Source organism: Monodon monoceros, unplaced genomic scaffold (assembly GCF_005190385.1).
Source record: "Monodon monoceros isolate NGI ecotype Baffin Bay Population unplaced genomic scaffold, NGI_Narwhal_1 Super_Scaffold_19, whole genome shotgun sequence".
In the NCBI taxonomy this organism is placed as follows: Eukaryota; Metazoa; Chordata; class Mammalia; order Artiodactyla; family Monodontidae; genus Monodon; species Monodon monoceros.
Genome location: NW_021703775.1, coordinates 11,133,931 through 11,157,215, shown reverse-complemented (window position 1 = coordinate 11,157,215; position 23,285 = coordinate 11,133,931). Strand labels below are relative to the sequence as shown.

General features: G+C 48.2%; 1 protein-coding gene across 3 annotated transcripts in view; it reads right to left on the bottom strand.

Moving 5' to 3' along the window:
- The window catches only part of FBLN7 (fibulin 7), a 54,398-nt gene that overhangs the window by 4,309 nt on the left and 26,804 nt on the right, over nucleotides 1-23,285 (bottom strand). Inside the window, exons 3-8 of one of the 3 annotated variants that reach the window (XM_029232126.1) lie at nucleotides 22,902-23,072; nucleotides 10,618-10,743; nucleotides 8,410-8,547; nucleotides 7,269-7,406; nucleotides 6,428-6,566; nucleotides 1,549-5,007 (exon numbers count right to left, since the gene is read on the bottom strand). In XM_029232126.1, coding sequence (XP_029087959.1) covers nucleotides 4,635-5,007; nucleotides 6,428-6,566; nucleotides 7,269-7,406; nucleotides 8,410-8,547; nucleotides 10,618-10,743; nucleotides 22,902-23,072 — 1,085 coding nt within the window. In that variant the 3' untranslated portion in view covers nucleotides 1,549-4,634. Of the gene's footprint in view, nucleotides 1-1,548; nucleotides 5,008-6,427; nucleotides 6,567-7,268; nucleotides 7,407-8,409; nucleotides 8,548-10,617; nucleotides 10,744-22,901; nucleotides 23,073-23,285 lie in introns of those variants that run through there. The other 2 variants (XM_029232128.1, XM_029232127.1) reach the window with 2 other exon arrangements.

Here is a 23,285-nt window from a genome sequence, read left to right as displayed (position 1 = left end):
TGACTGTGTCAGCCAACAGTGTGGCGGAGGTGACCCTACGTGACTTCCGAGGCTGGGGCATAAAGGCCATGCAGCTTCTACCTTGTTTTCTGGGACAGGCACTCTAAGAGCCCTGAGCCGCCATGTCAGAAGTCTGCCTACTCTGAGGCCACCATGCTCTGAGAAAGCCAACCCACAAGGAGAGTCCAAGGATAGTTTTCCCGTTGTCAATGCTAGTCTCCGAGTCATCCCAGCCCAGGCCAGACATGCAAGTGAGTGAATAACCCCTTCAGGTAAGCGCAGCCCCCAGCCAAGGAGTCTTCCCAGCTGAGGGAGGCACAGACATTGTGGAGTAAATATAAACCACCCCACTGTGCTCTGTCTGAATTCCTGACCCACAGAATTTATGAGCATGTTAAAGTAATTGTTTTAAGCTGCTCAGTTTGGGGATATGTTATACAGCGGTAATAACCAGAACACAGAACTAGGCTCCCTCCCTGCAAGTTTCCTTTCTGCCCACGTAGCATCGTCGTCCTCTCTGTGTAGGTGAGCCCAAGGTGGTCATCCCAGGCCTTGCTTTACATCACGACTTCCTTCAGACCCTTGAGATTCTGAGTCCTAATTCCAAACACCAGGAAATGAAATCTGATTGTCACCACACACGATCACAGTGTTTGCAACACCTAGGCTACGTGGATGATGTATGTACGTATACTTACACGTACAGTTAGTATATACTGACCACCCTCTTTTGCTGCCTTTATTTTCATAGCACTCATCTCTCTTTGAAATCACACACTTTTCTTGTGTATATATATATATTATCTTCTCGCTTGCTATAGTGTAAGGGTACCATGAGGTCAGGGTCTCTGTCCATCTTCTCATCCACTGTATTCTGAACAACTAAAACAGTGCGTGGAACACTGTAGATATCCAGGAATATTTATGCAGCTTATAAACACCTACAGATTTTCATTGTTCAAGGTAAAAGTCGTAGAAGTCCACTTTTCTCTCCCTGCACTGTGAGCTTGGTGAAAGCTGAGTCAGTGGCTGGTGGACCCATTCAAGGCTGACCATGTCTCTCCTTGGGGCACATGCTCAGATGCCCAATAAACCAAGCAGTGACCATGACCATGCAGTTTATTGTGACCATGCAGTGATATTCTGTTTTCGGCTTATTTTCCTTTTAGTTTGCTAGTGTTGTAAGTATGACATTTTAAAAATAAGATGATTTTTTAAAGCCTAGCTAACTTTCCATCCCTCAGGAGCCTGTGATCCAGTTGGCTTGTCCCTCTTGTCTTCCTAGTGAATGTTGATTGCTACTCAGAAGTCCAGGACAGGTGGGTGGGCTAGCTGTGGAATAGCCCTCCATTCAGGCTTCTCCGTCCTTCCAAAGCAGAGTTTGGTGGATGCACAGATGTGAGAACTGGGGACACCACTGGGGCCTTCTTTGGTTTTAGGGACACAAACTTTCATACACTGTTCGTGGGGATAGAAAGTAGTATAATCCTTATGGAGGAAAAATTGGCCCTAGAGATAGAGAGGCAAAAATGCAAAAAGGCAAGTGCATATCGTTGCAGTATTTTAATAGCAAAGGACCGGAAACAACCCAAATGTCAATCAAGGGTGACTGGTTGAATAAACAATGGTATGTCCTCATAATGGAGCATTTTATAGGAGAACATTCTATCTGGTTCTATGGGATAATATTCAATGTATTGTTAAGGAAAAAAAGCAAGGTCAAGGAAAGTGTGAAATGAATTAGTATGCTATCATTTATCATGTGTTTATGTGTTTTTAAATGGAAGGGTAAAATGGAAAAAACTTGATTATCTATGGTAGAAGGAGGACGTAGGGTGGAGGGGACTGGGTTAGTATATAGACTTCTCTGATTACAGCTCATTTTGTGAATTTGACTTTGGAACCATGTAAACAGTTTACACAATTACTTTTAAAAATTAAAATAAAAAAGCAATCTCTAAAAATTTAAGCAAAACAAAGCGAATAACCATAACCCTGATTCAAGCTTGGGGCATAACCACAGAGAGAGGAACCATTCCGAGTTATTTGATTGTACGTCCCTAATAGCATAAACCCTAAGGACGAAAGGAACTGAGAAAGAAAAATCTTAACTGTTTTCAGTAATTTGGGGATGATAATTTTGTTATCATTGCATTGTTATTCTGAGGATTTAAAACAATGTATAATTATTTTGGTGATTTTGAGAAGGAGGTCTTCAGAATGAGAGAGAGAAGAGCAGATGTAAGATCAATGAGGTTACATGAAAAACCCTGTACTCCTGAGCTGGGTTGGAAGTATCAGTATAAACTCATGTAGTGTTTCTTCTTAACACAAAATGAACAGTACTTATTTCCTAGCTCTTTCCACTAAAACCAAGAAACAATGACCAAACCACTACCAATGAGCCCTCCTTACACTCAGATTTTGATCTCTAATGACCATTCCCCACTGAAAGGAACCAGGGATCCCTGGGTAAAAAAATCGATAACTTCAGGGCTGGAGCATATACAAGATGAGCTTGAAACGTCCTGTCATACAAGATAACTACAAAACTCTTATTAGAGACCACTAGGGTCATGTCAAAAAGAATCAGCCAACTTGAAGCAGTTCACAAGAGCCAAAGAGGACAATTTGAGTGACAGGAAAGATAAGAACTGCAATGGATTGAAACGTACACATCAAATATGTTTGAACCATGAGTTCATAATGTAATGTAATGTTTCCAGTAAGAAAACAGCTCTCCCTGGACAGCTTGGAAAGATGCCAGGGAACCACCTTGGAAACTGACAAAGGGGAAGAAGTAAAAAATTTATCCAGTCTTTCCTGTACAAACCAAACCTCAGGGCAACCAAATAACTGATGAAAGGAAGTTTCTCCTTATAAGGTATGCCAGCTAATAAACGAAGAAACAGTAGCACTAGAATATTATTTGCAACCCCTAAAGAAGTAGTGGGATCTGTGGAATAATCATCAATAGTTGTTAACATCAGAAAAGAGAGGCAGCTAGAGATGAGATGGCTCCCCCTGGAAGAACCTGTCACCACCAATAAAGTAGTCTTGCGAAAATAAACCTAACTGGAGTCTGATTGAATTTCTAGATATAACTACTGATATATAAGAAATAAATAGGACAGAGGACCATGTTAAAAGACACTACAGACAACGTAAAGCAATTATACTCCAATAAAGATGTTAAAAAAAAAAAAAAAAAAGAAGACACTGCAGAGACAGACTCAGGAAAACCCAGACTGTGAGAAATTCTATAGGACAAAGGACCTTCTAACAAGGACAAAGGAGGCTTCTTCCAACAAGCCTCCAGGTTATCTCAATATATTCTAAAGCGTGAGAACCACCGCTACAGATTAGAGATTTAAGAAGTGAATCAACAAATTACAGAGCATGGACCTAATTCAAACAAAAAAATCACGAGCCACTCAGAAACTTGAACAATGACTAAATATTTGAAGGTATTAAGGAATGATTGCTGATTTTTTAGGTGTGATTGATATTGAGCTTATGCTTTTTTAAAGTTCTTATGGTTTAGAGATAATGCTGAAATATTTACGGATGAAATGATGTGAGGTCCAGGATCTGCTTCAGAATCATCGTGGGGTGGGGTGAGAGCAGAGATGAAGCAAGATTGGCCGTGAGTTGATTGTTGAAGCTGGTGATTTGGACGTGGGGTTCATTCTATTGTCTGTACTTCGGTATATGTTTGCAGTGCTACCTTATAAAAAGTTTTAGAAGCCCCTTGCCAAATAACATGAAACTGTATTCCTTGGAAAGGGCTGTGTTTTCTTATTCATTTATCCCAGTGGGTCCAGCCTAGACAGGAAGAGGACCAGGTACCCCCTCCTAGGAGGAACTGGGCTAGCTCACGGTCAGGGACAGGCCGGGTGGGCAGGGATGAGCCACAGACTTTACTGCTTCAGTTATAATAGCAGGTTACGTTTTGAGATATGATTTCTCGAAAGGGAATTAATTCAGGCAAAATCTACACGTGAACATTGGTTCCTTGATCTGGATGAATCTGCGCAGACTGGGGTCCAGGCCCTGCCACGGCCCTCTGATGAGAAGGCTGGCAGGCGTGTCACAGAGGGGAATGCAGACAAGAACGTGCTGGGTCGTGGAAGGGAACCCTGCCCCCCCATCCCATGCCACGTGCACAGGGGCATGATTTGACCCTCAGCATGACCAGAACTACTTCATAACAAGGCTTGACTATAACAATACAGGAGGCTGGACAGTCATCTCAGACACATGCCGTAAGCTCTTCCCTCCCTAGCTAGTTCAGGCTCACAATGCCACTCAACACAGCATTTTGAAAAGCTGCCCATTCCTCTGTAAAAAAACAAACAAACAAACAAAAAAAAAACCAATCTGCGAAAGTGCATAACCTAAGGCGAGGGCCTTAAAGCAGAAAAACGTGTGATGGCAGTAGCTTGGGTTTGGGGGCTGCGCTTTGGTGCCACTTCCTGGGACAGAGTGCAGCGCTGCCCTAGGAACGTGGGGGACAGGCAGATGGGCGGTGGGCTGGGTGGGGAGAGATGTCTGTCGCAGTCAACGCCCGCAGCTGAGTCTTTGAGGAAGAGAAATGAGCCCAGATTGCTGCACACCGTGACCCCATGGCACCCTCAGAAGTCATAAGGGGACACAAAGATGGTGACCTTGGACACGTGGTTGGCCTGGAAGGAGCGGTCCAGGTATTCGGACATGTCAACATCCACCTCCAGTGTCTGAGGTCCCTCCAGGGTCTGGACCAGGATCAGCTCCCCTGTCTGGCGGTCCGAGCGCTGCATTACAAAGTGGCCGCGGCTGTTCCCACCCACGATCCCAAACCGCAGGCTGTTGGGTCCAGGCCGGCCGGGGGCCGAGGCCGTGGCCACGCGGAAGAGCGTGATGGGCGTCTTCAGGTTGGAGGGCAGAGAGAGGTAATGGAAGGAGATGGTCTTGGGCATGTGGCGGCAGGGCCTGCTGTCCATGGGGCAGGGGTTCCGTTCACACTGGCTGGAGCAGAGAGGCAAAATGTAGGGAGCCGTCAGCCTTGGGGGAAGTCAGGAGGGGCTGCTCTGACCGGGCTTGTCTGCCCACCCGCCCTCCTGCAGAGGCCACCAGAGTGACCCAGCCACGGGTCCCCCGCCACGGGCGCTCCAGAGCCACAGGCCAGTGAGTGTGGCTGGCGTCAGGCCTGGCCATGACTCACCTGTATACGTATGTCCGGGTGTGCATGCATGTTTATATATGCTATTACTACCGTTTTTACAGAAGAATAAAGCCGGGGAAGATTAAATAACAACGGTGCTGGCATTCAAAGCAGGTGCCCCTTCTACACGTGCTGAGACCCCAGCAGTTAGCTGGCAACATCCTGGAACGTGGTTCTCCACATGTGGTGGGCTTTCTAAACACCCAGCGTCTGTTCTTTTTTTTTTGGGGGGGGGGGGGTGCGCCCCAGGGCTTTTGGGATCTTAGCTCCCTGACCAGGGATCAAACCCGGGTCACGGTAGTGAAAGCGCCAAGTCCTAACCACTGGACCACCAGGGAGTTCCCCCACTGTTCACTCTTAAAGCAGGACGCCCTGTCTTCCTCAGGCATGTGGAGCCAGGGGTGGTGTGGAAGTGCTTTGATAGTTTTCTACCTTGTCCAACGCAAGAGACAGATGCAATTTAGCGATTTGGGTGACTCAGATCGTCACCGTTAAGGAGGTCAAATAGCCCTTCCAGATGTTAATCGGGGATGTCCCCAAAGGCTCTGACATACAGGTCTCTCTGTCCCTTCACTACGTGACACTCCCAGTGAACAGCTGCCACTCTTCAGCGCCACCGACTCTCTTGCTGCTTCTCATCTGCTTTAGCCTTAAAAGCAATTCAGGCAGCTAAACGAGCGAGGTCAGTGCATTCTAAAGACAATCTAAGGCTCCTGTGATCTCTTTCTCAGAAGAAAACGTGTACTTTGTGATAGCTGCAGTTATTCTCCTTAAAAGCCTGTCTCCCACCTTTTGAAAAAAAAAAAAAGTCTGTTTGTTAGGTGCTGAGCTTACTAGAAATCGAACTTCCTAGTAGCAGTGGAAAAGCAGAGTAATATACTGCAGAGTGTACAGTTACCATGTGAACACAGGAAATGATCCTCTCCTGAACCTGTGTAACATATACCTGCCTCCTGGCCGCCTCACCATGGCCCTCTTCCCTCCAGTGACCTCCCTGTCAGCAGGGGAGCGCTCAGAACATCATTCTTAAGTGCGCAGTGCATTCAATGCAGCCTCTAAAGGGAGATGGGAGCTCTGAGAAGCCAGACTCCCAGCTCCATGCCTTTCATCAGACATAACTGTACCTCCTCCCAAGAACGCAGAAGGAAGAATGCAGCCCAGCCCCCAGGAGGCCTGGGTGAGGGATGTACGTGCTCAGCCATGGGTGGCCCTGGCTATACTCACAACGGAGAGGTCTTCACGTAGCTCACGTTGCCGCTGCCCTCGGGGCACTCGGGGCTGACGCACTGGAAGCCTCCACCCGTGTTGATGCACACGGTACCCCGGGGGCACACGTGCTGCGGGCTCACACACTCATCGACATCTGAAATACCGGACACCCAGTGAGGGTGAAGATCCCCCGACACCCCCTCCATCACTGACGGGACTACATGAATGGCCCGACAGGCACTGGAATGAGATGCTCCACACGCAGTGAACTTTCCAAATACCCAATGCTGATTCTTAAAACTGGAAGCCCGGTCGTCCTTAACCATTTGAAATCCAGACCTGGTGGAAGTGCTGGGGAACTCCCCTCCCTGGATCCCAGCCTCCCCCGGCCATGACAGGTTACAGAGGTGCTGGAGGGCACAGACGAGCGTTACTGGTCACAACACTTCTCTCAGACCTGCCTCCTCAGCCAGAGGGCCCAGGAGTCTGCCCTCCATGGCTCATATCATGCCCTTTATATGTTCTCTGCTCCCTTCACACGTGAGTTCCCGGGCTGGAGGCTGGGTTTCTTCCCAGCCTCCGCATAATCCTACGTGGGCCTTCGTGAATACTTGTGGGATGGATGGATGGATGGATGGATGATGGGTGATGGCTGTCTGGATGCTTTCTCCCTCTAGTCCCAGGTGACCCACTCCTCTGAGCCCCGCAGTGGAGCCCCACTAGGACGTCACTGGGGAGCTGCCTGTTCTCTCAGGTTCCATGTCAGCCCATGGAGGAGCCCTCTGCCCTCTCCTCCTCCCCCAGTAGTTCAGAGCCATAGTCTGGGACCACCTGCCCCTGCCACGGCCTCACTCACCCTCACAGCTCTTGCCATCGGCCAGGGTCCGGTATCCGCTGGGGCAGGCACAGCGGTAGGAGCCGGGGGTGTTCACGCAGGCGTGCATGCAGAGCCGGGAGCGCCCCTCCTGTCCGTAGAGCTCGCATTCATTCACATCTGGGGACAGAAATGCCCAGTATGACTCCAGGAACCACCAGGCGGGCGGCCACTAACAGTGACCCAGGATGGCTGCTGTGTCACCATCTCTGGCAGCTGTGGCTAACTGGCTGGGTGGGGTGTGGCCACCAAGCCCTATCCCCGTCAGAGCATGCAGGAGTGCTCCCCTTTCTCCCAAGCCAAGGACCCCGAGGGCTGAAGGGAGGAGTCGGGGGTCTGATGTGGTCGACCTTAGGCCAGCTCCTCTAAGGCTGATGCCTACCTGGGGAGACCCTGCAGAGGCTGTCAAGTCAGGCCCAGCAGCCCGGGGAGGAAGGCGTGGGGCTGCAGACCCAGACTCCCACCCTGGTTCCCAGCCCCACCTTAACCCTCCTCATCTTTAGGAGTGGTGTAAGAGGGTTTCTGCTGCTCTAAAATGAGGCTGTTAGCACCAAACGGCCAGTTCTTAGGTTTGAACCAATGGTTTGTTTTCAGAAGGAACTTCAATAATCGGGAGAGATTTGCAGAAGTGGGCCAGTCAGTAAAGCTAAGGCGAGAAGGGACCAGAGAATGAGCCCAGGCCCCTGCACAGCTCCGGGGGGCGGAGTGCGGGGAGCGAGGGTCTGTCTACGGTCACAGCGACTCTAGCTCCTCCCTGCCACCTGCCCTGCGATCCCAGCCAAGAGGGAGCGGATAAGGGGCCTGAAGCCTCTCCTAGACGAGTGTGCGTGACTGGGGGGAGACCGGGGACCCCTGGCTGCTTTCTCTACAGTCTGGCTTTCTTAGGACCGCCCCTGATGTCTCCGCACTAGCTGTGTCCTAGCAGCCATCTGCGCCACAGTTACCTAAGCCGCAAGGTGGGCGGGCCTTTCTGAGACCACGCCCAGGAAGCCGCTCGCCCGCGCGCACCCGGCCCCTGGGCGGGGGCGGGGAGAGACCGGGGTTGCTGCAGGTTGGAGCCCCTCTTCCCGCAACCCCAGCGTCCCCCGCTCCGCCTCCCTCCCCCGGCCGAGCCCGCGCGTACCCTGGCAGACGCTGTCCCCGGCGGCGCCGCTCAGGTGGAATCCGGCCTCGCAGCTGCAGTGCTGCGTCCGCTCCACCTGCGCGCATCGCGGCGCGCGGCTGAAGGCAGGGTCCCCCGCCTCGCTGCCCTCGAGGGCGACTGCGGGGAGAAGACACCCTTAGGGCCGGGCCCGGCGCACCTGGGCCTGACCTTGGAGGAGCCCCGAGATCGGGGCGTGGCCCCTTCTCAGAGCTTACTCTGGAGTAGGGAAAGGAAAGGCACGGAATTAACCGAAACCCAGCCGTCGGTCCAGGGCCCACCGGAAGGGGCGAAGGACAGGGGACGCACCCGAATAGAACGACGCACGAAAAGCAGGCCACACAACTGCACCCTGAGGACCACCGTGACGTTAAATCCGCGTTTCACTTACAAAGGCTTAAAACACCAAAATTCTAGCCGTGATCACTGTAGTTTAAAACTATGCAGCTTATCGAAATAATGCCATTTGCAGCCACACGGATGGACCTCGAGATTGTCATACTGAGTGAAGTCAGTCAGACACCGAGAGACAAATATCATATGGTATCGCTTATATGTGCAATCTAAAATAAGGGTGCAAATGAACTTATTTACAAAACAGAAATAGAGTGACAGATGCAGAAAACAAACTTCTGGTTACCAAGGGGGTACGAGGGAGGGATAAACTGGGAGATTGGGATTAACATATACACACTACTATATATAAAATAGATAACTAATAAGGACCTACTGTAGAGCACAGGGAACTCTACTCAATACTCTGTAATGGCCTATATGGGGAAAGAATCTAAAAAAGAGTGGATATATGTACATGTATAACTGATTCAGTTTGCTGTACAGCAGAAACTAACACAACATTGTAAATCAACTCGACTCCAGTAAAAATTAAAAAAAAAAACTATGGAGCTTAAAATACTACTTCTTTTAAAGGGTTCTTTTTTGTATTTTTAAAATACTTTCCTAAAGTGTCTAAGCTTTTTGTTTGCTGTAACTAAGGACATAAATCAATTTTCTTATCAGAAAAAAAGTGTTCGTTTTTGAAAGTTTTCAAAGGATTGAGAGCTCTCATATGGTCAGAAGAGACTGCAAAAGAATCGGTGGTAAATGTAATGAGACGCACAAGAGGACTCTTCCTGTATGATCCCACTTACATGAGGTTCTTAGTGGTCAGATTCATCCAGACAGACAATAGGATGGTTGTTGGGGGAAGGGAGGGGAGGAGTTACTGTTTCACGGGCACAGAGTTTCAGTTTTGCAAGATGAAAAGAGTTCTGGAGGTGGATGGTGGTGATGGTAGCACACAACATTTAAACCTGACCTTGAGCTGGGTCCAGTGCAAGGATATCAAGTATTGACAAAGCTTGTGCTCTCTGGACACCAATTCCTACCCCCCCTCCAACCAAGATTCCACTCAGAAATCAAGACAGTCAGACAGGACACTTCAGGCTTTTCTGGCAAAGGAATAAGACATCTTTAGGTTTTGACTTTTTTTACTTCATGGCATGCAGGCTCTTAGTTCCCTGACCAGGGATCGAACCTGCACCCCCTGAAGTGGAAGCGTGGAGTCTCAACCGCTGGACCGCCAGGGAAGTCCTGGTTTTGATTTTCTTATATAAGAAATGTTGGCTGCACCATACTGTAGAACCGCCACCCATCTGCCATAGATTCCTTATCACTGGATTTTCTTGGCACCTGCAAAAACAGCCACAGTGTGACAGCTAGACCTTCAGGCTGGATAGACAGACTCAAGTGTGGATCATAACCCCATCACCAGTCGAACGTCTAGTTCATCCAGCTCGGAAAATACTTTGGCCTGTGTCAGTAACTACGAATTTTGCAGGATGTGACGAGAGCGTCTGCAGGAGAAGCTGTTTTGCTGACGTGCAGAGGAAAGGTCAACCATGTGAAGGTGGCAGCAAGAAAGCTTCTCAGGCCAAGTTCCCAATCTGGAGGGTTTTCAGGGTGGGGTCAGTCCTTCCACTTGCATTTTCTTCCATAAGAAGGATCAAAACTCTGGTTCCACAAAAGAACTAAACGCCATCCCAAATAACCACTTCAGGGAACCAGAGGGATCCTTGGATGTAAAACAGAGGACATCCCGCCTGGTCTGCCTTTGGTGACCCATGACCAGGGTCCTACTTCTCTCTCTGCAGCAGACCGTCCTCCCCCAGCCCCACAGCCGCTACGTACCAGTCTGGGCGTGATGCTGACAGCGGCTCCCCGTCCTTCCCGGAGGACAAATGCATTTGTACTGGTTGACACCTTCCACACATGTGCCACCATTCTGACAAGGCTGGCTGGAGCATTCGCTGATATCTAGGAAAATAAATAAGTTTCAAATACAGGTATGTGAGTTCTAAAATGAACAAACAGAAAACAAAGATGGGGTCACTTTCTTTCCATGGCAGGATGACTCCAGTTTGTGGCCTGCCCACTCTGCCCATGCCACGGCCCCTCCCAGCAAGAGCAAGAGCTGGGAGGGGGCCAGCGGGGCTGAGATGTAGCCTACCCTCCATTCAGCAGGCCACGGACCCTGGCACACGCTGCGCCCACCTGGAGCTCTACCTGTGGGAGCTGGCCCATCACCCAGCTGTGTTCCACCCAGAGGCACCCTTTTCTAATTTGCAGTGTAGACGCTGTAGCGGGGCAGAGGCAACTACCTGTGCCCACATTGCCTTTGCGTCGAGCCTTACGGCCCCCCAACTCTGCCCCTATCAACCAGCACCCAGGTAGAACACCTTCTGAACAAGAACTCAATACAGAGGCTTATAAGAGGGAGGGGTGGCCCATCAGAATGTCCAGAGATGGGGAAAATGAACTCTTTCCAAATTCCCACCCAGACACCCTCCTGTGCTCATTATTTCCTGTGCGACCAGGGAGGAGTTAATCTTAACCTTGACGTTTCCTTAATGTCGGAAAAGGGAAATGTTCTTTGCTTATATACACAATGGTCCTGTGGAAAATATATAGAGAGATATATTAAACGTGTTTAAAATTTTAATAGGTTTAGGGACTTCCCTGGCGGTCCAGTGGTTAGGACTCATCGCTTTCACTGACGGGGGCCCAGGTTCAATCCCTGGTCGGGGAACTAGGATCCTGCAAGCCGAGTGGCGTGGCCAAAAAATATGATAATAAAATAAAAATTTAATAGGTTTAATAGGTTTTAATAGATTTTTCTCTGTGTGGTAGATTACAGGTAATTTTTGCTTACTGACAATTTTTTATACTCTTCCGTTTTTCCACAATAAATTTTCTAATGAGAAAAAACGATTTTTTAAGACCCTCAGCCCACATCTGCTTGTCGTGAGTTCCTTAAGCCCAGTTTTAATGCACAGAGCACAGGCCGTTTCCACCAGAGAGGAAAGGTCTGTCAGTTCACTGACTGGACCACAGTATCTTGGGAAAGAAAACTGGAAGCACCTTCTTGTTGGCATAAGAGCATCCTTTCCTGCTGCGTCTATCAAGAGGGAGGAAAAGGTGCTTTGCTCCTGATGAAAACAACAGCCTTCCTGTGGGTGGGTTGGCAGGGACTTTGGCTTCTCTTCAGCCTCCTCGTAATTGGGATGTTATGTAGACGATTACATGGATTCTATTAATCGTGAAAGGACCCAGACCATCCAAATGCTGCTTATCCCTGGAGAAGGAGCCATTCCGATTCCGCAGTAACCTCAGCCTGGGGAGGGGAAACTCAGCAATCGCCCCCTCTATGTTCTGTTTTCAGATGACTGGTTTCCAGGAATGTGTCTGGAACGACACAGATGCCCCAGAGCTTGGAATTCCTGTTTCTGTCCATTGTCCAGCACCATCATTGCTCCCCAGCAAAGTCTGAAAGTGGGCAGATCACTAGGCTGGGAAGTTAACGAGCAGAGAGCCAAAGACTGTGAACCGGAGAATCTTTCGGTTTGGCCCTGGGCGGAGACCAGCGCCATTGTCTGTCCCCTGCTGGGCTTCCAGTGGAAGGCACTGAGTCTAGCTGCACCTGGCTGGTGTGGGTGTGGGTGTGCGTAGGGTGGGATGGAATCATTGGCTTGATAGAGAAATGCAGAGGTGCCCCGCTCCCGTCTGGATCTTGTTCCCCAGGATTTTCATTTCTAGACAGGCTCCATTCGACTCTCTTTATTTCTTATCTTGATACTATGTCAGGCATTCCATGGTCTGATGTCCAGTTCTGGCGCCCCATCTCTGACCTGATTGAGGTACAGTTGTCATCACATTCTTATCTGTCCAAGCTGTGGCATTTAGCTAAATGCATGTCAGAGCTATAAAGAGGGCACTGGCAGACCTAAATAGACATTTCTCCAAGGAAAGCATACAGATGGCCAACAGGCACGTGAAAAGATGTTCAACATCGCTAATAGTTAGAGAAATGCAGATCAAAACTACCATGAGGTCCCACCTCACACCGGTCAGAACGGCCATCATTAAAAAGCCTACAGGGGCTTCCCTGGTGGCACAGTGGTTGAGAGTCCGCCTGCCGATGCAGGGGACACGGGTTCGTGCCCCGGTCCGGGAAGATCCCACATGCCGCGGAGCGGCTGGGCCCGTGAGCCATGGCCGCTGAGCTTGTGCGTCCGGAGCCTGTGCTCCGCAACGGGAGAGGCCACAACAGTGAGAGGCCCGCGTACAGCAAAACAAACAAACAAACAAACAAAAAAGCCTACAAATAACAAATGTTTGAGAGGGTGTGGAGAAAAGCGAACCCTCCTACACTTTTGGTGGGAATGTAAATTGGTGCAGCCATTACGGAAAACAGTATGGAGGTTCCTTATGGTACAGTTAAATGATCAGCAATCCCACTCCTGGACGAAAACTCTACTTTGTAAAAGATACATGCACCCAAATGTTCACAGCAGCACTATTTTTTTTTTTTTTTATTTTTACTTTAAAAATTTTTGGCTGCGTCGGGTCTTTGTTGCTGCACGCGGGCTTTCTCTAGTTGTGGCGAGTGGGGGCTATGCTTCGTTGCCGTGCGCAGGCTTCTCATTGTGGTGGCTTCTCTTGTTGCGGAGCACGGGCTCTAGGCGCACAGGCTTCAGTAGTTGTGGTATGCAGGCTCAGTAGTTGTGGCGCACAGGCTCTACAGCACAGGCTCAGTAGTTGTGGCTCACGGGCTTAGTTGCTCCGCGGCATGTGGGATCTTCCCAGAGCAGGGCTCGAACCCGTGCCCCGTGCATTGGCAGGAGGATTCCCAACCACTGCGCCACCAGGGAAGTCCCCATAACAGCACTATTGACAAAAGCCAAGGCATGGAAACAACCTAAATGTCCATCAACAGATGAACTGATCAAGAACATGTGGTATATAAACAATGGAGTATTACTCAACCATAAAGAATGAAATATTGCCATTTGCAGCAATATGGATGGACCTAGAGATTATCATACTAAGTGAAGTAAGTCAGAGAAAGACAAACGTTATAGGATATCATTTATATGTGGAATCTAAAAAAATAATACACATCAACTCATTTACAAAACAGAAACAGATTCACAGACATAGAAAACAAAATTATGGTTACCAAAGGGGAAAGGGACAGAGGAGGGATAAATTAGGAGTTTGGGATTAACAGAGACACACTACTATGTGTAAAATAGATAAACAACAAGGCCATTCTGTATAGCACAGGGGAACTATACTCAATATCTTGTAATAACCTATAATGGAAAAGAATCTGAAAAAGTATATGTATATATGTATATATATACATATATATATACATATATATATATATATATATATATATATATCCGAATCACTTTGCTGCACACCTGAAACGAATACAATATTGTAAATCAACCCTACTTCAATTTAAAAAAAAAGAGGGTACTGGCAGAGACTATGGAGAGGCTGGAAAGCCAAAAGCATGGATGATAATTCCATTTTAATCTGTTTACTGAGCACTTACTGTTTCCCTGGAACTAAGCTAAGTGTTTTACATGCATGAGCTGATTTTTCCTCTTTGATTTCGGTTTCCTGTTGTTGTATCATCTTGCTTCAAATTTTCCATTTCTCCAATCACCTCATTTCTAAGGTTTTCTGATTTTTACTTATATTGTCCTTTCATAGTTTTTATCTTTTTAAAGTTCCTTTCCACTTGTTTGGAAATACTAGGTTACAGTTTTCATCTTTTTTTATGGTCATGTCTTTCTGGGATTTCTTCATTGACTGTAGAGAGTTTATTCTCTGTTTTCTTATAATAATTTGTATGGAATTTGGCAAGAGTCCTTTTCTGTTACTCATACTGAGGGGAAATAAGTTTTCCCGCATAGCTTTTCTGACTTCCTGACTCTTAATCTCCCCCTTTAGTTGTTTCTCAGGGTGGCTCATGCCTTCTCTGCTCTGCCCCCATCCTCTCTCTTACTTTCACCTGGACCATCCCTTTCATTTTTTTGCACCGATTTTCCTTTTTGGGCTTAATTTGGATCCTCCTCCTATTCGAGTCTCCTCCACACTGGAGCTTCGTCGTGAGAAGTTTCCAGAGATCCTCGGGGCCAGATTGCTCCAGCCACTGAAACTTCTTGATGCAAAGATACACCGCACACCTGAGAAAATTGACCCAGAAAGGCCAGTACTGACCCGGATCCCAATACAATTATTGGATTTTCAAGAAAACTTTAAAAATCCTTTGGGCATCCAGGCACAAAGACTTACGATAGCAACAACAGTATCAGTTGAAACAGGAGACGTGGAAGAACACATTTAAGATACTCAAGAAAATGTGAGACAGGTATTTTATGTCCAATCCAACAGTCGTTGGCTGGTAAAGCTGTACACTTTTTGAAAGTGTAAGAACTCGGGGAATTGCCCCCCCTGAGTCCCTCTTCAAGGAACTACTGGAGAGAGGTCAGCATGAGGGCAGTGATGCTTACCAAGGCTCAGCATCACAGGAAGAGAGATGACAGACAGCAGGGACTTCCCAGCAGAAGTAGGTACCGCCGCTCTGCCCAAACAGTACAAAAATCTCACCAGAATCTGATCAAGCCTCTGGAGTTAGCTACCAGTTTATAAGAAATACAGAGACCAAAAACTTACAAACTTCCAGTCATAAGATAAGTACCAGGCATATAATGTACAACGTGATGACTGTAAGGGATTTGAAAGGGAGTAAACGCTAGGAGTTCTCATCACAAAGGAAAAGAAAAACACATTTTTTTTGGTATCTGTAGGAGATGATGAATGTTAACTAAACTTCTTGTGGTAATCATTTCACAATATATGGAAGTCAGGTAGTCATGCTGTACACCTTAAACTTACACAGTGCTGTATGTCATTATATCTCAGTAAAACTGGACACACAGACAAAAGAAATGCAGGTCATGTTAAATGACCCCACAGGGATGCAGTGCGCAAGATCAAGGTTCTGGGAAACAACCCATCTTCTTCAACAAATAAACTGCAAAGGAATGGGAGACGGGGAAGAGGAGTGGTCGTCTTCAGGACGACTATGGATTAAAAAGGTGCAGGAGACACATCAACCAACTGCAATGTACGGAACTTATTTGGACCCTGGTTCAAACAAAGTGTTAAAAATATGAGAGACAATTGGAGAAACGTTTACCCTGACTAGATATTTCAAGATATTAAGGGATTTGCTGTGTTGATAATTACTGGGCTATGAGTAGCTGAGAACCATTAAACTATTCCTTCTACTTTTGAATGTTTGAGTTTTTTCATAATGAAAAATGCTTTAAGATTGCTTGTCTTGATGAATGGATAAAGAAGATGTGGTACATATATATGCACACAATGGACTATTACTCAACCATGAAAACGAATGAAATAATGCCATTTGCAGCTACATGGATGGACCCAGAGATTATCACACTAAGGGAAGTAAGTCAGACAGAGAAAGGCAAATACCACACTGTGGCGGGGCGGGGCGGGGATGGAATGAGAGGTTGGAATTAGCAGATGCAAACTATTACATATAGAAGGGATAAACTACATGGTCCTACTGTAGAGCACAGGGAACTATATTCAATATCCTGTAATAAACCATAACGGAAAAGAAAAAAAGCTTGCTTGTCTCAGCATTGGTTATGATTATAGAAGCAACAGAGGAATAGTTAAGTATAGAATAGCCCTTATGAGGAAGTGCTTCATAATCCTTAAAAGTTATGTTTAGAAAAAAAAAAAGTTATGTTTAGAAAGAAGAGTTAATGGAGATTAACTTGTGTTAATATCTACCCACAGAAGATGTTGAATATGTAAAATTTGCATATATCTGCTTAGATAAAAGTCTGGAAGGAAATTCATAGTTTCTAAATATAATCCCCCATTCATTCATTCACTCACTCAAGCATTCGGTAAATCAGCCAGCCAGTCAGTTTCACAGTAACTAATTATCAAGTGGCTACTATATCAAAGGTCTTTCAATTGCTGTTTAAAGGTCTCTGAGGAAGGGCCTCATGATATGAAGACAAGGGAACTGAAGCTGTGCTCTATTCTGACTCCAAGATAACCTTCCAGACACCAAATCCAGTGCACGACCCTGCTTTTCCGCAGTCTCCCTGTGGTTTGCCTCTGCAGGCTCTTCCTGTCTCCTTTGTCCTCCTTTGTCTGGGTCCTGAGCTACTTCTTCTTTGTTTTTTTTTTAGAGGCAGGATCTGATATGAGTTTATTTATTTATTTATTTTTGGCTGCGTTGGGTCTTCGTTGCTGCACACGGGCTTTCTCTAGTTGTGGCGAGCGGGGTCTACTCTTTGTTGCGGTGCGCAGGCTTCTCATTGTGGTGGCTTCTCTTGTTGCGGAGCACGGGCTCTAGGCACGTGGGCTTCAGTAGTTGTGGCACGTGGGCTCAGCAGTTGTGGCTTGCGGGCTCTAGAGCACAGGCTCCGTAGTTGTGGCGCACGGGCTTAGTTGCTCCGTGGCACGTGGGATCTTCCCGGACCAGGGCTCGAACCCGTGTCCCCTGCATTGGCAGGTGGATTCTTAACCACTGTGCCACCAGGGAGGTCCCCTGAGCTACTTCCTTTCTCTCTTCTCTGGGTGCTCTTACCACTGTCCATGGATTTAAACACCATCATTATGCTAACATTTCCCAACTGCGTCTCTCTGACCCTCCTTTGCCCTTGACACCAGACTTTACATCCAACTGTCCACCTAACTCTATTGGGAAAGGAAGTCTTTGGCCCCCTACTGGGCCTGGCACACTCCCTCAACATGAGATAAAGCATTCCCACGGCCTGTGCTGGGTTTACCACCTCGTGTGGCCATATCTCTCCGTGCTTCCTGCTCCACAAGTGCTCTTTCGTTCTGCTGAAGTTGTATGTCGGTGGCCCTCAGGCACGCCCTCAGCTCCAGTGTTTCAGCTTCCTTGGGGAAGTGGAGGGGCGGGGAGGAGGGTCCTTCCACTGCACGCAGGTGAGCTGCCCCGTGCAATTGCTGCTGAGAGAGACCCACCCGCCCTGGGGGACGGACGCCCACGGCTGGAGCTCATCTTGCTCTGTCTGCTCTGCATGAGGACAGCGTTACTCCAGCCAGGGCCCGACTGCTTTGTGTTTTCCTTGGCGATGCCAACACCGTGATGCAGTGGGCAGAAAGTGCTTGGAGCCTCACTGGGACGGGTGACCAGGGCACGGTACTGTGCCCGATGGTCTCTGTGGGTTGAATGTATGGATCTCTACTGGGATGTTGCACAGACATGTTAACATGACCAAAATGGAATTCGGGTCAACGACCCACACACAGGTTGTTTTAAACAAACCTACTAATTTACATTCCCACCAAGAGAAAAAAGAATGAAATAATGCCAGTTGCAGCCACATGGATGGACCCAGAGATGATCATACAAAGTGAAGTAAGTCAGACAGAGAAAGACAAATACCACATGACATCACTTATATGTGGAATCTGAAAAGATGATACAAATCAACTCACAAAGAGAAACAGACTCACAGACATAGAAAACAAAATTATGATTACGAAAGGGGATACGGGAAGGAAAGGGATAAATGAGGAGTTTGGGATTAGCAGATACACATTAGTATATATAAAATAGATAAACAAGAAGGATTTACTGTGTAACACAGGGAACTATATTCAGTACCTTGCAATAACCTGTAACGGAAAAGAATCTGAAGCCGTACATCTGAAACTAACACAGTATTATAAATCAACTATAGTGAAATAAACACAACAACCAAAAACAAACCTACACGTGTCGCTGGGTCTTCATTGTCTCATGCACCCTGTCTGGGAGCCTGGGAGCCTCACCTTCTTTTCCTGCTCACATCCCACGTGGGATAAGTTCCATCAGTTCTGTCTACAAGTTTACTTTCAGTCTCCCCTGCTGTATCTCTCCCCTGCACCTGCTAACAGCCACCTAAGTGGTTTCCCAGCGTCCATCTCTTCTAGTCGCCTCCAGTGCATGTCTACACAACAGCAACGTGCCCATCCAATCAGCACACCCCTCTTCTTAAACCTGCTTATTGTGCTCAGATCTAAAACCCCACCGACAGCACGGCCCCTGTGGCTACAAGAGCTGGCTTACGAGTCTCTCCACCTGGACTCACTCACTCAGCTCACACGCTGCTCCAGCAACAAGGTTCTATGTTTTATATTTTTGTTTCCTCAAACATGCCAAATTCTTCCCTTTGTCAGGGCCTTTGCATGCGTTACTCCCTCTTCCTGGAACGGCATCCTCCTCATGCCGCCCGTTAGTCACCATCATCACATGGCTGGGTCCCGCTCATCCTTTCAGTTTTGGTCACCGCCTTAGAGCGACCCTCAACTGTCCCTCACCCCATGGGATTTATTCCCAGTCCCTTGTTAGATCCCTTCGAAGCACCGACCACAGATGTCGATTTGTTGACCTTTGTGTTTGGTGACCTGTCTTGCCTACACCTTGGAGTGTGAGCCCTGCGAGGTTGGGCAGTGTCTGTTAGATTCAGCATTGAATCCCTAACACGATGCTTTGTGCATAGCTGGTACCCAGTGAAAACTGGTTGAATGAATGGATGAATGAAGGTTTAAAAAAAGGGAGGGTGGGGATGAGGAATGAAAACAATTCTTTTTTTCCCAGCATGGCGGTAAGGGACAAGGGTATTTATTTCTCTCGTGTTGTTTTTTGGTTACCCATGTTGTCAAAGGGACAAGGTCTGTGGCTATGATTTCCTCAATTCGGGAAGCTTCAAATCTTAAAAACCTGCTCTTCTGAGTAAGAAGGGAAAAAGGGAACTAATCCAGGAAGCTAAATGGCTGTTTTCCATCCTGGAGTTTTGGAGCCTACCTCTGCCCACTGCATTTTTTTTTTGTGGTACGCAGGCCTCTCACTGCTGTGGCCTCTCCCATTGCGGAGCACAGGCTCCGGACGCGCAGGCTCAGCGGCCATGGCTCACGGGCCCAGCCGCTCCGCGGCATGTGGGATCCTCCCGGACCGGGGCACGAACCCACGTCCCCTGCATTGGCAGGCGGACTCCCAACCACTGCGCCACCAGGGAAGCCCCTACTTCTCCTTCTTGACTGGCTCGGGTGGCCCCCCTTTGAGGCTCCTGCTAGAGACAGCATCCATTAATCGAATAAATTCCTGCCCAGAACAGAACTGTCAGTCAGGCACTGTCCACTCACTTGGAGACGGGTCATGTCCAACAGCTGGTTGGGCACCTTGGTCGTGACACATGAGTGTTTTTGTTTCATCACCACGCGAGGGTGAACTCCATGCCCAGTTTACACTTAAACTGTAAGACGAAAAATATCCCTCTGAGATCTCGGTGTGGACTGGCCACCGCCTTGTTCCTGAGCCCGTGCTTCTCAGGGTTTTAGATAGTAGATGTGGCCCTCGTAGAAGTCCAGGGTGGGCTACAACAAGCCGTCCTCGGGCACGGAGGTCAGGGAAGAAGGACCAGTGGGCAGAGAGGAGGCTGGGGGGAGAGGGCAGACCAAGAACACACGGCGAATCTGGAATGAGCTGGGAAGTTCCATGTGAATGAGGAGCACCGTGTTGGACAATGGGAGAGACCAGTAGACTTGCTGGTCACGCTTGGCAGTGGTCCTCCAGGGAAGGTGACCTCCACATCTCAGGAGAGGGACTGCTCAGTGAGACTGGGTGCCCTAATGTTTGTCAGGGCTGGCTCGACCTTCCCAAAATGTCAGTGCAGGTGAAGGTATCTCACCTGGTCATGCCCTACTGTTGGCTTACACCTGGCAGCCCTTCTGATTGGTTAGGGCCCAAATACATCAGTGCTTCAAAACGTTCAATATCCTTTTTTGTTTCTGGCAGTGGCAAAAACCAATAAAGTGCTGTGTCTCAAAATCCGGTTAACGTCAGAATCGTAAGAAAAATGCAGATTTCCCAAGTCTCATCCATAAAGATCTCACCCAACTCGGTAGACCTGTTGAGGCCTCAGAGCCTGTGTTTTACAAGCTTTCTGGGTGACTCTGGAGCATCTGAAAGTTTGGGAACCACAGCACACAGGCCACAATGCAGTAGGGCTCTGTTTTCCATTAAGGGGGTCCTGCTGCAGGGAGGTGAGGTGCTAATACATAATTAACACGTGCAAGGTCAACAGGGCAGCTGGCAGACACGCCCAGGATCCTCTGGGAAGGCATCCCAGTCAGGCTGGTAAGATGACACTGGGCTGCTTTGGGTCCCAACTTTGTCAAGCAACAACGTATTCCTTTGTTCCTGAGCCTCTGGTGTTTCTTCCTTATCTGCCTAAATATGCATTTTTCAGCTGTCTTCTCCTTCAAACCCATCTTTTCATTTAAACCACAGGATGCTCACTGTAAATGCGTATCACCACTGTGGGCTGAATATGGATAAGACCTGAGCAAGAAAGAAAACTTGCACTTGGGTAAAATGTGCTTGCCCACAGCACTGCCTGGGGAGCATGGGCTGGTGCCGCCCTTGTGTAGAGCAGCATGGCAGCACTCGGTTCAAAGGAAGTGAGCATGCAACCAACTGCCCCCCAACTCCAGCCCCATATACAGGGTCCAGAGACAGAGAGGGGATCAGAAGACCTTGTCAGCACTGTTTGTGGTGGTGGTGGGGAGATGACCATCTGGGTGTCCATGATAGGAGTACCAACAGGTGAGATGCGCCCACACCTCATGGAAGTTGGTGGGGCCATCAGAGGCACCTGGATGCTCGGAGGAAGAAACCAACTGGGGTCAGTAACTCAATCTGTAAGTTAAAAATACAGACACCCAAAGCAATGACAATGAAATGCTGTTGTGGTCCCACCTCTGCTACCATAGTTTAGCACACATAAGGTGCTTTTCCTGGATGGAGATCTTTCAGGGTCAAGGGTAAATCCAGAAACTGGCATTTCCCCCGGTGTGTTTGCAGGTCATGTGGCTTGACTTCCTGGCTGGATCCCAGATAAGTCTGAGAGCTGGTACCTGTGATCAACCTTTGAATCACTGTTCTTCCCAGGAGGGGGAAACAGAAGTCTAGGTCCACGAATGTGGTGCTGGTTGCCCTGTGCCTCTCATGTCAACCTACACTCGTCTTCAGAGATGGCCTCTTTTTTTTTTTTTTAACATTAAAAAAATATTTTATTTATTTATTTGGCTGGCCCAGGTCTTAGTTGCGGCAGGCGGGCTCCTTCGTCGCGGCATGTGAACTCTTAGGTACGGCATGCGTGTGGGATCTAGTTCCCTGACCGGGGAACAAACTCGGGCCCCCTGCCTTGGGAGCGTGGAGCCTTAACCACTGCACCACGAGGGAAGTCCCGAGGTGGTCTGTTTTCTGGTGTTCCTTTATATTTTCAAGTTATTTATGCATTTGAAGTCCTCTCCATACTACTCTTGACAACGGACTTATTTATGTAATATTTGCATTTTCCCCTTCAATGCTTGGGCTAAAATCATGGACATTCTGCCCCAGCAGATGTCCCGTGAATCTTGTTCTGAAAACGAACAGGATATCCGTGATATTTTGACCACATACTTTTAAAAAACCAACAAATTATGCGTGCCAAGAAAGTACTGTTTTCAAGCTTAGCACAGAGAAAAGAAGCCTTTTCATGCCTCCCTCTCATCCCAATGGTCTCTCCTGGAGCCTGTCTACACCAAGTCCCAAAGCAGTCACAAAGGACACCTGAGAAATTTCCTCAACCCTACAGATCACCAAGAGGCTCGCCAGTAAACTACAGCCCCAGAACAAAGCAGCCCAAAGGAGGCACATTTCCCTGCAGTACCTCTTCTTGCCCCTCCCCTAACCCACAGAAGACTTCTTACCCCAACTCTGGGGTCAGAGTGTATGGTATGAATCAGTTCAGCCTGTCCCCCAGCTGTGTGGCCTTGGGCAAGTTCCTTCACCTCTCTGTGCCTCAATTTCCCCATATGCAAAACAAGAAGACTCAATCGTTGGGAGGGTCTGGCAAGGGCTTATGTAGATAGATGCCAGCCCAAGCCAGGCTGTGGTCATCAGACAAGCTGGCTGCTGTTCTGCGGTTGAGGAATCAGGCAGAAAAGTGTCCCCCGGAATGACCCTTCCCATCTGGCAGGCCCCTGGGAAGGAAGGACCGTACCTCTACAGCGGGGCTGCTCTCCCGTCCAGGTGCCGTTGGGAAGACACACCACGCTGCTGGGCCCAACCAGCCGGAAGCCAGCGTTACAGGTAAAATGGACTTCGTGATCCACTAAGTACTTGCTCCCAAACTTTCTGCCATCTGGAGGGGTGCTCAGAGCAGGGCAGGAAACTGTAAGGAAGAAAAGAAGGCCCACGGCCATTTAGACATCACTCTGGATTACAAGGCTTCTCACCCTCAGTGCCCTGAGGTTGAGTGCCTGCTCCGGGCTGTGCACTGGGCTGCACATTTTATTTTTTCTTATTTTTTGGCTGCACCGCGCGGCTTGCGGGATCTTAGTTCCCCAAACAGGGATCGAACCCGGGCCCTCAGCAGTGGAAGCAC